Source organism: Megascapheus bottae, chromosome 26 (genome assembly GCF_031878675.1).
Source record: "Megascapheus bottae isolate mThoBot1 chromosome 26, mThoBot2.hap1, whole genome shotgun sequence".
NCBI lineage: Eukaryota > Metazoa > Chordata > Mammalia > Rodentia > Geomyidae > Megascapheus > Megascapheus bottae.
In genome coordinates this window covers 5,969,340-5,984,338 of record NC_143534.1, presented here as the reverse complement: position 1 = coordinate 5,984,338, position 14,999 = coordinate 5,969,340, and the positions used below count along the sequence as shown (strand labels likewise).

The following is a 14,999-nucleotide window of genomic DNA, read 5'->3' as shown; positions in this document are numbered from 1 at the left end:
TGTGCATGCTTTCTCCTTGCAGCCTTGCTGGTTACCCTAATTATACATTTTTCTGATGAATACTGAAATAGAGGCCTGTGTAATGTCTTCTGCCTGAGGTTCCTGGGTGAGGAGGGGCCTGGAAGGCCTTGTGGCTCTGCCCTTTGAATATATACCTTTCCCATTCCATTCATGCTGCTTAGTGCTTGCACTTAGCTGAAGCTGAGTCCACCAGACTGGAAGAGAAGGCTGTGCATTGTCTTCACTTTTTGAAATTAACACATAGTTGTTTCCCTAAAGATTCTTCCTAACACTGTCTTTGTCATTTGCATGTTTTGTTTCCCTCTAACCTTATATAAATAGTCAAAACTGATTTGGCCTAGTGTCTATAGACAAGAACGAGGCGACCATTTTCTCTTAGAGTCTAAATTTTGGGAAGACTGAGTATTCATGCAGTCTTATCTTTCAAAAAGAATGAAATGTAAGTTTGACTAATATATTATTTATTTTCAATTTTTATACCCAGTTCTTTACAATAGTTGCTTAGTAAATAATTTACCAGTTCCATTTTGAATCCCAACAAATAGTCTATCAGATTTTACCACCTATTACAAAGTTTAATTAACTTCATTTCTTTTCTTTTGTGGATGATATTCAAGGTTGTCATGGCCTGCAGAAATCAGTTGTTTAGAACAGTGTGCCTTGGTCAATGCTCCTGTTCCTACTACATCTTGCACAGGATGTGACTCCTTTTGTATTTGGACAGGTGAATCTGGGCAATCACATTTACCATTGATCATTTATTTTAAGGTTATAAAGTAGAAATTAAAGGCATCAGTGAGTTTTTTTTTTTTTTACGTTTCAAGTTTTGGTTAATTACAACAGACTTGAATTTTTTTAGATTATGCTTCAACATTTGTGGCCAGAAATGTTTTTCAGGATATTGCATCTCTCAGAGATTACCACAACAGGAAGCATGTCATGGAATGTTATCCCACTAATAGTGATGTTTGTTTTCATCATTTTATTAAACGGTCCCAGCCACAAGTCTTCCCTGAGAATATATAGTTTCTTGTACAGTTCCTACTAGCCTTGTGGCTGATACTTGTCAAGAGTGAACTTCTTAATTCTTACATAAACTGTTGACTTTTGTGAGAATTATATGTTGCATTGGAGTTTGTGAGTAAGGATTTTAATCAAAAAATTAATCCATTGACTTTTCTTTGTATAAGGGAATACATTACAAGAAAAAATTAATCCAATTACTTTTGTTTGTATCATGGGAACAAATTATTCATTACTTTCAAGATGAGTGACAATTATTTCTGAAAGGCAGATACTTTGATATGTTCCAATTGAAAAATAACTGCTCTAGGGGCCAGGAGTTTGGCCTAGTGGTAGAGTGCTTGCCTAGCATGCATAGAGACCTGGGTTCCATTCCTCAGTACCACATACATATGAAAAAGCTGGAAGTGGTGTTGTGACTCCAGTGATAGAGCTCTAGCCTTGAGAAAGCCCAAGAACAGTGCTCAAGGCCTGAGTTCAAGGCCCAGGACTGGCAAAAAATAAATACATAAATAAAATCACTGGTCTCAGAAAGGAGATAAATCTCATCCACCAGGGGAAATGTATTTGTTGTCTTTGTAGGACATTTTCTTTGAGCTCATGATGATACTGCATTTTACTCACTGAGTTATAATGAAAGTTGCTCTTCATTGTTAATACATAACCAGCAAATGCCACCAAACTTGTCCTTTCGTCCTTCACTTGTGGTACTGTCATGAATCATTAATCCAAGTCTTGTTTTATTGACGATTGCAGTATAAATGTAATGTCGTATAAATTTACACTACCGCAGAGCTCATAAAAAAATGGTCCCAATTAGTCTTCTTATACCGCTCCCTTTATATTAGTTAATTATTAGACTAGTACTTACAATGATTGGCCATGACATAATTACACAAGTGACACTGGCTAACCATTAGTCAGGGATATGCTTCTAAGTTCCTCAGAATCCTGTGCAGGCCACACTGGGAACAACATCCATTCAGTCAGACAACTGACCTGCCATGAGTTGCAAGGATCATTGTGTGAAATTAAATGATGGCCACTTGATCCCTACCCTGGGGTTAGGAACCTACACACCTGAGGGGGTAAGTTATCCTAAGGTGGAATGATTAGAAGTAGAACTTGGTTGTCAAGACTTAGCCACTTGGAATTCACTTAGGAATTCACTTGGTATTCTGGGTTTCCAGGTTAGATCTATGGTCATACCTGCTTGCAAATCCCTATTTTTTCCATATATTTTTTCTGTTGTAATTAACAGAAGGGTTACATTATATTCACCAAATAGAAGGTGCATTACTTCACATATATTGATACCGTTTCTCATGTCTTGGTCCCTATTTCCTTCCCCACCAACCCGCCTCTCATCTTGTTTTCCTCCCTTCCCTATCCTATTTTAAATAACCAAATAAGCATATATACAATATATCAGATAACAAGGTGAAATACTATAAAAATATGAGACAGCCAAGGGACAGCAAAAGAGATGAGAGATAACACAGTACATTGAGGACAACAATCACTCATTATATGGCTTTTGTTTCTACATCCTAGAGGTCCTTTCATTTAGTGTCATCCTATATGGCCTTATCTACCTAGGTTTTGTTCTATTTTAAATATCTGCTAGGAGAGCCCAAGGTTTCTACTGATTATGACAAATGAAGGAAACCATTGAGCCTATGTTCCTTTGAGTCTGGCTTACTTCACTTAATATGGCAAATCTCTGTTTTTTTAAGAATTTTTTCATAAGCATTTACCCTGTCAAAAAGAAGGAATGGATGCATTAAAAAGTGTTCCATAACACATTGGTCTCTGTCCAAGTTCCACTGATCCATCTAGCTTTGGTTGGCGTCCTGGGACTTTGCCTTCTTAGTGGGTATTTAAAGATGAGGATGATGGGTGTCCCTAAATGGCTTATATAAAAGTGAGGAGTGTATTTTTGCATTATTTCTTCTTTTGAGAGACTGGATTTGATAGGTCCTAGCAGAAGACTCCGTTTTGTAATATGAAAATCTTGGAAAAATGCGCTAACAGCTTTCATTCTAGATAGGGTTCCACCCCCCTCCCCTTTTTATGGTCAGTCATGGGGCTTGAACTCTGGGTGTGGGCACTGTCCTTGAGCTCTTCAGCTCAAGGCTATATCCCTACCCTTGAGTCAAGCCCCACTTCCCATTTTCTAGAGGTTAATTGGAGATAAGAGTCTCTTGTCCTTTTGTGCCTGGGCTGGTTTTGAACCTTGATCCTCCGATCTCAGCCTTCTGAGTAGCTAGGACTACAGGCGTGAGCCACCGCGCCCGGCTTGGTGACCTCTTTATGTGAAGTATAATGGGATTATTTCAGTATGCTGAATTCTGCATGTCTTTCCAGGCAACAGTGGAGTCTTCTATATCAATGACCAACTAAGATTGCATGGGCTAGTAAAGGATCTAAAATGTAAAACTGTTATTTATCAGAATGATCCAGAAAATGTGAATTTGATTTTATTACTCCGTTTTCAAAAGTAACTAAAGATGTCATAAGTATGGATACTTTTGAATGTAACCAGTTGGGTCTGTAATCTCCAAAACAACATTATGGGTTTCACTTAACATTACGGCAAGTGAGAACTGGATGTTGAGGGATTGAATATGAGTCAGTGATCAGCTTTGTGAGGCTTTTTATCAAATGTGCCATCTGACAGTGATGTGCAGTGCAAATCCCTTCAGTCTCGTCAACTATCCTCTTGTCTCTGAGATCTAGTGATAACCTGTTTCTCCAAATACTACTTCTGGTCGCCCCCCTAGGTTCCAAAGACTAAGACCTTGGAGGCTATCAAGTTAGCTATCGATGCTGGCTTCCGCCACGTTGACACTGCTTATGGATACCAAGTGGAAGAGGAGGTGGGGCAGGCCATTCGAAGCAAGATTGAAGAGGGCGTTGTAAAGAGGGAAGACATATTCCTCACCTCAAAGGTAGTGTGTCTACAGCACGTACGTGTGCAAATGAATGGTGTGTTGTGAAAAAGAGAAAAATAGGAAATTGAAACAGGAGGTGGTGAAATGTGCTTATTGGCACACCTTTTACTCTCATCTATTTCCCATAGAAGATCTGCACTGTAACCCAGGGACAGAGAGTTGTTGGCTCACACCTGTAATCCTGGCAGCTCAAGAGGCTGTGGAAATCTGAGGATCACGGTTCAGACCCAGCCCAGGCAGTAAAGACTGGGACTCTCTGATCTCTTATAATCACCAAAAAGCCAGAAGTGGAGCTGTGGTTCAAGAGGTAGACCACGAGGTTTGAGCAAAGATTTCACAAACAGTGCTCAGGCCCCACATTCAAATGCTGACTCTCTCAAAGAACTGATATTTTCTAGATAGTAATGAATTTACAATTAAAATGAACTGATTTGCGTAACACATTGAAATGTTCAAAATATATGTCCTTCCAGCTAGTTAAATATAAAGATATTAACTGTTCATTAATTAATGATAAGAGAAGTAGAGCAATGAGAAATGTATAATATGCATGAGAAGTAATTTAGAGATTAGAAATCATTATTACTTGATAAAAGTGTTCCCTTGTAAAATTTATTTACAAATTCTACACATCAATGCACAATAATCAGATATCATGGAGTTCACTTTGATAGGTCAAATAAAAGGAAATCCAAATCTGAAGGTTTTATTTTCAATCATCAGTTTCCTTCTAGCACAAACTGTGCCAATCTTATGTGATATAAATATCCATCTTTGGATAACTTATTAATCTAGCACAATTTCTTCTTTTTTTTCACTTCTCTAGCTTTGGTGTACTTTCTTTCGCCCAGAGCTGGTCCAAACTTGCTTGGAAAGAACACTGGCAAGCCTTCAACTGGACTATGTTGACCTCTATCTTATGCATTATCCAGTGGCTATGAGGGTAGGCAATTTACATCATCAGCTTTTGCATTATCTGTTTGTATGCAAACTTTGTGGGTGTGACCATAATTTTCAGAAATGGTTGCATTAAATTGTCAGCAACTTTGTTTTTCCAACTATGCAAATTAGATCAGACAAAATTGATTGGATTATGAGAGAAAATTCAAGTGTTGTCTAGATTAAGAGATTACAGATAGCAGTTAGAAATGACTGAGATAATAAACCTTTCCACTACTCCCTCCCCTCTCCATGGACTTACTAGTGGTTTCTTGATTTGTTTCTCAGTGGCAAATGTGGCCTGGAAACAGTTCATGTTTTTAAAGTAGCTTTTCCACAACTTCCATGACAGACAGACTTGTATACAGCCTACTGTAGCCCTCTTTGGTTTGTGTACCTGTTCTTAGAATAGCAGGTGTTCAGGTAGCTAAAGTATCTTGATAGTTAAGGAAGGTACAAGATGGTCATGCATTGTTTTTGATGGTCTTTTCCAGTGAAAGTCACACATTTCACAGGAACAAACTGTAGGAATACACAGAGTAACCTATGCAAACTAGGAGACTTCATTAGGACTGGTGGAAAGATTATTTAATAATACTCTATACATAACCAGCATTAGAGAATGAAACAACAAATGTACCTGCAGGTATTCCCCAGAACTCGGTACCTAGATCACTTGGTAAAGTTAAGTATGAGTTGAGAGCGAGGTTCTCCTCACTTGCATGTGTGTTCAGTGGTTCATTCCCTAGGTTCACTGAGAAGTACTGCAATGGGTAACAAATACGTGACTGAGACTGATACAGTTACTCCTTTTCTAGCAAGGGGATGAACTTTATCCCACCGATGAGCATGGGAAGGTGATATTGGACACAGTGGATTTCTGTTCCACTTGGGAGGTGAGTATTTGAAGGAGAGGCAACAGAGGAAGCTGGAAGAGGAGAGAGGGTTTGTATTTCTGTGTCAGAGAGGGGGGTACATAACCCTGACTGTTGAAATTCATTATGTTTATGAGGAAGCTGTTCTGGGGCAGTGGAGATGAATGTGTTGATGGAAAATAATAGAGACAAATGGAGTGAAGAAGAATCAAAGGCAGCTGGAATAGACATCTATGTCTTCTTATGTAGGAATGCCTCTGATTCTCTAGTAAGGACCCATTATATCTTTCCTCATTGTCTTTATCAATTTCCCCTCTCCACAATCGATAGTGAGGTTGCCATTTCTGGCCAATCTAGTCCATACAGGGGAATCAGACACAGAGCGAAGGTAACCTCAATTGCTCTCCCACTGAGCAACATTCCCAGCTCCAGACTGTGTTCCTTTGAACAGCTCCAGTTGCACTTAGATTGCTGTATGAACTATACAAATGACTTTTTACTTCCATTTGCTCTGCAGGCCTTGGAGAAGTGTAAGGATGCAGGGTTGGTCAAGTCCATCGGGGTGTCCAACTTTAACCGCAGACAGCTGGAGAGAATCCTGAACAAGCCAGGACTGAAGTACAAGCCTATCTGCAACCAGGTGAGCTGCCCTAGACTCCTCTTCATCTTTTATTTCATTTTCATATCTCATTATTACCGTACTTAAAATTTTTTCCTCATTTGATTGGAAGGAAAGATTCTAACATCAATGTTTCTGTCCCAGAGAATATGAAAGTGTCTCAATTATGTCTCTATTTAAAGTCTTAGTTTAAATGAGAGTATACATTAGTGTCTGGTGATTCAGATCTGGCATGTAACTAGGAAGTAGAATTTGTTAAGTAAACTTGAGTTAGGAAGATTGGAAGATATGGTATTGTAGGATTTTCTATAAAAACGAATAACTCTAAGATTGCCTTTGAAATGATTAGGTTGATAGTAGGTTAGGATAGAGTGAAATATGGTGGGTAAGTGGTAACATTGTTTAGTTTCAATGCTTCTGTCCTTCATCTTGGCTTACTTGGCTGTTGGTACACCTACCTTGAAAGGAAAATGGAGTCTGTGAAAATCATCTGGGTTAGACTGATCATACCATGCGTTTATAGTAACACTAAAGGTTTAAGAAATCCACTCTGAGGAAATTACCAGAAAATACAGAGCTGACACAATCTCTGAAAACCTATTAGCTTCTGTTTGCTTTCTGACCTCCGGTCAGATTCTATGTCAGGTTCTGTGGGTAATTTTCTACTCATGTTTGAGGATCTTTGATTTAAAAATAAAGGTGAGGGGCCGGGAGTTTGGCCTAGTGGTTAAAGTGCTTGCCTAGCATGCATGAAGACCCGGGTTCGATTCCTTGGTACCACATACATAGAAAAAAGCCAGAAGTGGTGCTGAGGCTCAAGTGGTAGAGCTCTAGCCTTGAGAAAGTCCAAGGACAGTGCTCAGACCCTGAGCTCAAGCCCAGGACTGGCAATAAATAAATAAATAAATAAATAAATAAATAAATAAATAAATAAATAAAGGTGATAGAATCCCTTAAGTCTTTATATATATATGCATACTATGGATTTCCAATATATATTAAAATATTAATGTAACTATAAAATTAGATTTCCCTATTATTTGCCATTCTACATACCAAATATTTTGAATACCTGATTCCTCACTAAGAAATATTCATGTTCTCGATCTTGTATTGAAAGTACCTGGCAAGGGGCTACATTTATGTTGATGACTCTGCATCTAAATCTGTAACACTTTCCTGAATCTCTTCAGAGAAAATATTAGACACAGCTCTTCCATGGGAGTGACCTAGGAATGAAGAATTCTCTCGCATAATCTCCTATTACTATACACCAAGTTGTTAGTAGTAATTTTGTTTCAACATCAAAATCTAGTACTTATTCAGATTTTCTATAGTTCTTTGCTTTTGCTAGGCTCCAGTTTTTTTTTCATGCGTTGCTTCCTATCACATTTCTTACACTTTTTAACCTGAAATAGTCACCAAATCATTGTCTTTTGAAATTAATTAAATTTTTATATCAGTTTCTCTCAAATAGGTTTGACGGTTGATAGTATGTTATATTTCCAGATAGAATCTGACTAGGCAGTATGCCATTCTTGTAACAGTGATGATGTTTATTTTCATCACTTGGTTGAATATTCCTGGCCATAACTCTTTTAATTGCATGACTTCCCATATGGTGTTATCAATATTTGAATATTCTTTGTTTCTTGTCAGTCTCCAAGGTCCCATCTCAAGGCAAATTTATGCATAATTCTTTAGTTTTCATCAGTGATTTTTTTGAAAACTAGAATGTGTAGATTTGTGAGTAATTATGTTTGTGGTAATTACACTGCTTACTTATCTTAGATTGTAAACAATTTTATTCTTCACCAGGATAAACTACCTTTATTCTTGTAGATGAGGATCCTGGTTAAATTTCCTCTTCAAAACAATGCTCCGATAAAGAAATGGATTATTTTCCTCTGCAGGGAAAATAGTTGTGTCCCTTCTATTTGTTTCTGTACGTCTATTCTCTCAAGCTCATGAATATTTATTTACTGTATTGAGAATGGATTTTACTCATGACTGTTTCCAATACACAACTTTGACCAAATGTCCCCAGCAGAATTCTACTAAGCCGTTGTTTTGTTTTGGTCCTCCAGACTTGATATTGTAAATCAATCACCAAATTCAAGTTTCTTGCACAAGTTTGGGAGGGATCTCCTTTTGGTTTGTCTCCTGACTAGTGTTTCTTATGTCTTTGTAAGGATAAGCAATTACCTGTTTATAAAGAGGTAATATCATTTAGCATTGATCATGTGGTCCACAGAATTGATTCATTCAAGAAAATTACTTGAAGGAAATCATATTCTGGTGATACAGATATGAAATTTATTTTCATAACAAAAATAGCACTTCATCTTGGCTATTTTAACTCAAGTTTAATGTTCCATGTGTTTTTCTTTTTCAGCTTTGCTAATTTTTAAGAAAAGAGTCTCCCTTTATATCAATACTGGGTTTACATGTAATGTGGTACCATTCTGTCTTGTTCATATTGTAGGTAGAGTGCCATCCTTATTTGAACCAGCGCAAGTTGCTGGATTTCTGCAAATCGAAGGATATTGTTCTGGTGGCCTACGGTGCTCTGGGAACTCAGAGATACAAACCATGGTAATAAGTGCAGTAGGGAGTGGAAGAGACATCTTTAGTCTTATAGCTGTCACCACCTCTTCCTCTTCTTCCTGGTCCTCACCCTCCTGTCCTCCTCATCCTTATCCTCCTTGTACTCCTCGTCATTGTCATTGTCATTGTCATCGTCCTCCTCCTCCTCCTCCTCCTCCTCCTCCTCCTCCTCCTCCTCCTCCTCCTCCTCCTCTTCCTCTTCTCTTCTTGAAGGTCCTGGGCATTGTCTCTGAGGTTTTCTGTTCAAAACTAATGCTCTACCAGTTTGAGCCACAGATTCACATCCAGTTTTCTGGTGGTTGGTTGGGCTCAAGAGTTTCAGGGACTTTCCTGCTCAGTTGGTTTTGAACCAAGATCTTCAGCTATCAGTCCCCTGTGTAGGGAGGATTACATGCCTGAGACACCCACTCCCAGCTTAGTCTCAGCTTTGTACATTCTGAGATGGCTCAGGGGACAATCTGTACTTAGATGTACTCTTTGTGGCAAAACAAACACTCTTGGTCTGAAATGGAGACTCTAGTGCATTTTGGAAGTCTCCTAATGAAACTGGGTACTTAGCCACTGGAGTTCAGCACTTGTGTCTCTCCTTCCAGGGTGGACCAGAGCTCCCCAGTACTCTTGAACGATCCCGTTCTTGGTGCCTTGGCCACAAAGTACAAGAGAAGTCCTGCCCTGATTGCCCTTCGCTACCAGCTGCAACGTGGGGTTGTGGTTCTGGCCCAGAGTTTCAAAGAACATGAGATCAGAGAGAACATTCAGGTAATGCCTGTGGCTTTGGAGCCCCTATGGATTCTTCTTCACAGGAATCCTCTGAGCACATGTCTGGATCAAATGGTGGTCTGTAGCATTTCCTCTGCCTCTGAGATTTCCAGTGCTCTTGGAAATTCTTATAATTTACAACAAAAGAGAAGTGGGCAGCCATATTGAATTAGGATTGGGAAGAGCAATGAGAATTTGATTTCAGAATTAGATCATTCATACACGGCAAACCCCTGTGCACATGGTATTTTCAAAATTAAAGGTAGTCATCTTTGTAGAGTTTACTTGTAAAGATGATGTACAAAGGGGTTACAGTTTTATAAGTCAGATAATGTGTACATTTCTTTTTGGACAGTGTTACCTTCTCACTCATTTTCTCCCACTTGCCCCCTCCCTGAGCCCCCTGCCCCCAAGTTCATTTCCAAAGTAATGTCTAGGAAGTATTACTGCTGTATTGATTCACTTGTCATTCCACCCTCTGTGTGATTCCCTTTCCCCTCCCCAAATCAGATAACAAAGCATACAGAAGTAGAAAACAATGGCAAATGAGAATAGACAAAAGGAAAAAGAAAAGAAACAAATAACAGCAAAAAGTTCAATAAAAAGTTCTCTTGGGCTAAGAGGATGGCTTAATCGTTGATTGCTTGTCTAGCATTCTTCAGTACCACATCCAGAGAAAAAACCAGAAGTGGTGCTGAGGCTCAAGTGGTAGAGCGCTAGTCTTGAAAAAGCTCAAGGACAGTGCCCAGGCCCTGAGTTCAATTCCAAAGACTGATACAAAATCCATTTTGATAAGCATAATTTCAATTTATTTATTTATGTGTTTATTTATTTATGTATTTATTTATTGCCAGTCCTTGGGCTTGAACTAAGGGTTTGGAAACTGTTCTTGGGCTATCTCAGGCTAGTGCTCTACCCATGAGCCATTGCACCACTTCTTGCTTTTTCTGTATATATGGTATCCGGGAATTGAACCCAGAGCTTCTTCCATGCTGAGTGAGCACAAGGCCATGCTCCTGGTCCCAATTTCAATTTTCATACCTTTGTTTTGTCTCTGGTTAATGTGAAGTCTTTCCTACTTGAGAAACAATAATATATCACTTCATTGTCTCACTAAAAGAATACATCTTTTTCTAATTCAATTGTAACATTTTTAATCGATGTGAAATAAGGATCTAACTTCATATACATTGTTTAAAAATTGTCATCAAATGTTCAGAGTGAGAGCTGTGACATTTATGTCTTCTTTCCTGCCTTTGAATGTCTCATTTCCTCTCCCTTATTGTCTTAGCAGTGCCAGAACCTCAGTCTTGCTGTAACATATGGTAATGTGTTTTCCCAAGTCTTCCTTTGTGATACTGAAGAATGTCTTAGCCATCTCTGACAGACTGTTCTGTTATAGTTAGAATATCTTTACCAAGTTCTTCCTAGAGTGCTTATTAGTGCTCTAATATCTTAAGTTTTAGATAATTTTCTGAAAATTTAATCAATCCAATGTAATTTCAGAGATTATTTTTCTCTCTCTGCTTCTGTCCATGTTTATCTCCCTTTCCCTCTCTCTCTTTCTCAGGCTCTCTCTCTCTCTCTCTCTCTCTCTCTCTCTCTCTCTCTCTCTCTCTCTCTCTCTCTCTCTCTCACACACACACACACACACACAACATACCATCTAACCATTCATGAAACTTGTTTTGTTCTTTAAATTTCCTAATTTTTGGTGGAAAGATTTTTTTCATGTCAACTCCTTTATCCTTGTAAAATGATGTAACCAACATTTGGACAATGCCTGATTTAAAGTACGCTGAAAAGATTCTTGTTCATTGGCTAATACAGAAATCTAACTGTAGCCATAAAAATATGTCAACTGTGCAGTTTCAAAACTTGCTCTTGATTCTTTGGTAACTGCTATGTGTATGAAGTTCAAATGTTTTAATAGCAGCAGCAGTGGTTCTGTATCAGCTATTTCTCAGGCCTTCACTTCTGTATAGCATACTGTAGTTTCAACATACTTATGCTTTCAAGAAACTTGTTCAGTGTTTTAAATGCTGGCCATTCATTTGGTGTCCTTAGATATTCAAGATAGTCCATGTAGCATCTGAATATTTTTAAATGTTTCTGCTTGTGCCATAGGTATTTGGATTCCAATTATCTTTAGAGGACATGAAAGTGATAGATGGCCTGAACAGAAACTTCAGATATCTTGCTGCTGATTTGTAAGTAACACTGTTATTCTATATTAAGCTTCAACTCATTTCAGTATTAAATCTCCTCCTTCCTGTATTTTCCTCTCCAGTGACTCCCATTGTGGTAGTCAATGGAACATTTGGCTTTGAGTTTCTGAACTAAGAATATCTCAATGCAGAAAATAATGAAATTTCTGATTCCATTATTGAAGGAAATGTATAGACATCAAAAACATCTTCCAAGGCCAGGAGTTTGATCTAGTGGTAGAGTGCTTGAATAGCATGCACAAAGACCTGGGTTCAATTCCTTAGTACCATACACATAGAAAAATCCGGAAATGGTGCTGTAACTCAAGTAGTACAGCTCTAGCCTTGAGAAAGCCCAAGGACAGTGCTCAGACCCTGAGCTCAAGCCCAGGACTGGCAAAATAAATGTCTTCCAAGCCAGGCACCAGAGTCTCATACCTGTAACCCTAGCTACTCAGGAGGCTGAGCTCTGAGGATCACAGTTCAAAGACAGGCCAGGCAGAAAGTCCCCTGTGAGACCCTTATCTCCAATTAATCACTCAAAAAGTGGAATTGGTCCTTTGGCCTAAAGTGGTAGAGTACTAGCCTTGAGAAAAGAGCTAGGACAGCACATAAGTACTGAGTTCAAGGCCCATGACCAATAGGGAGGGGAACCAAACAACAACAACAACAATAACAACAACAACAACAACAACAAAATGTGTTCAAAAATGTGACAATGGACGTATACCATTGAGAACATATTTCCTTCTGATTGTGAATAATCTTAACTCCTAATATGGGTAAATGTGGTCCTATTTGAAAAGGGATTAGCAAATACACAGTAGCATTGCTCTAAAATGCTTATATTTCACTGCTTATATTTTTCTTAGTCTACAGGAAGATCAAGACTAGGGTAGGTACATAATACCATGAGTTAGAGTGTACCAGACATTAAACAATTTACAATCCCTGTTAAATACTTCAATAGGTAATGCTTCTTTAACACTTTATGTATTGTATTGGAAAATATAAATGACTTCTTTTAGTAGCAGAACCTAATACAATATGTCATAGATGGTGTTGGTAAGTAAATAATGAAATAAAATTGCACATTTACTTAACTTATATTCATAAATTAGTAAAATTAAAATTACATTTGTAGCCCTAAACAATAATCTTTAACTTACTTTTTGTTTCAGTTACTATCTGTCATTTTTTCTGTCCTGAGCTTGACATAAGAGATTTCTTTGTTCTTTGAGAAACTGTAATACAAAGGGCCATTTATTTTTCTTTCTATCTTTGGTCGATGGAAACATAGAGAGAAGGGAAAAGTGTATATATTAATACTTGTTCTTGTGTTTTCTGTCCTGTTCTGTTCATTTGGGAGGTATTAGTCCTCATATTTTAAAGCTAATCCTGTAAAATTACATTCAGTCAGAAACTATAATGACTATTTGTTAACTGAATGGTAGCTTTTCAGACATCACATTTTAACTTCTATAAAGATGGATCCTAGAGCTTATGCTATGCCTTCTTTCTCTTTGCAGCTTTGCTGGTCACCCTAACTATCCATTTTCTGATGAATACTGACATGGAGGCCTGTGAGATGTCTTCTGCCTGAGGCTTCTGGGTGCCTCCTGGGTGCCAGAGGCTCTTGTCCTTGGGCTTTCTCAAGGCTAGCCCTCTACCACTTGAGCCACAGCACCACTTCTGGCTTTTTCTGTGTATGTGGTACTGAAGAATAGAACCCAGGACTTCGTGAATGCCAGGCAAACACTAGGCCACGCTCTCGGCCCCTGATATCACTTTTTGAAATAAATATAATGCTGTTTTCCCAAAGATTCTTCCTATCACTGGCTTTGTCCCTTGCATGTTTTGTTTCCCTCTCACCTATGTACACATCGAAAACTGATTTGTCTGGAAGTCTGTCGACAGGAACCAGGAGATGATGCTAATCATTTTCCATTTAATATTTATTTTCAGGCTGAGTCTAACTGTGTCTCAGGCTGGATTGCTATCCTGTACCATGGTGAACCCCTAATAATCGCCATTTTCATGTTATTTCAGGGGTCTAGGTGGGTTGAGTGCACATGCTCCAAGGAGATGCTTGCTAGCAGGTATTTATGAATCAGTGATCCTCTAGTCCATAAAGGAAGTGTATTTCATTTGGTTCATGGCTGTCAGACTTTACAGTGAGGCATATATTGTGAGGTGATCAGCATTCCCCTAACCCCTCTCAACAGCTCTATATCAGAGCTCTAGGAAAGGAAAAGGTAAAGTATTCCTAAAGGGCCAGGACCTAGGGGAAACAGTATCCCCTTGGCAAGCTAGTAACATCACGCAGGTCCAGACAACAGTCAACTGTCTATACCCATGAAGAAAAACAAGACTCATACTGCGGGCGTTTCACTGTGTTCGGCTCACCACTGCCACATCTTCATACACAGTGGGAGTTTGGCCTGTTGATGGCAGCAAGAGTTACAGATTTACCTTCTTCAGGGCAGACTCATAGTGTTGAAAGGTACTTTAACTTGTAACTTTGATCATAGGATGTGTCATTTATCCATAGTCAAAATGGAAACACATACAGTCAAACTCACAGACAATTAAGGACCGATGGACAAAAGCAAACAAAGGACAAAAGGACCAGAAAAAAAGGAAAATATGTTAAAGTAAAATTAAAAGAAAGATTAAGAGATATAATGAAAATACAGAAAGGAGCAAATAAGAATGAAGGAATAAAGAAAAGGAAAGGAAGAGAATGAAGAGAGCTAAGACTTAATTTCAGAAAAAAATTAAAATTAAGAAATTATATACATGTAAAATAATAATAGTAATAAATATTAAGACTGACAGCGACATAGAAAACTGAGTTATCAAAAATAGTGTGAAGTAATTGTGCATGCAATTAAGGAAGAAGTCTTGTAATCATTGCAGACTATATCTAGGACTAAAGAGAACAGTAATGAAAAGACTAGAAAAAAAAGCAAGTGAAACAATTCTCAACATGAAT

At 38.3% G+C, this 14,999-nt stretch overlaps 1 protein-coding gene across 1 annotated transcript; it reads left to right on the top strand.

Moving 5' to 3' along the window:
* Positions 1-2,003: 2,003 nt before the first annotated feature.
* On the top strand, positions 2,004-13,825 carry LOC150045874 (aldo-keto reductase family 1 member C13-like). Its single transcript, XM_090318822.1, has 9 exons — positions 2,004-2,132; positions 3,828-3,995; positions 4,825-4,941; positions 5,756-5,833; positions 6,330-6,452; positions 8,917-9,026; positions 9,632-9,797; positions 11,925-12,007; positions 13,534-13,825. Exons 1-9 carry the CDS (start codon positions 2,049-2,051, stop codon positions 13,574-13,576), a joined length of 972 nt encoding a protein of 323 aa, XP_090174948.1. The 5' UTR covers positions 2,004-2,048; the 3' UTR covers positions 13,577-13,825.
* Positions 13,826-14,999: the final 1,174 nt, after the last annotated feature.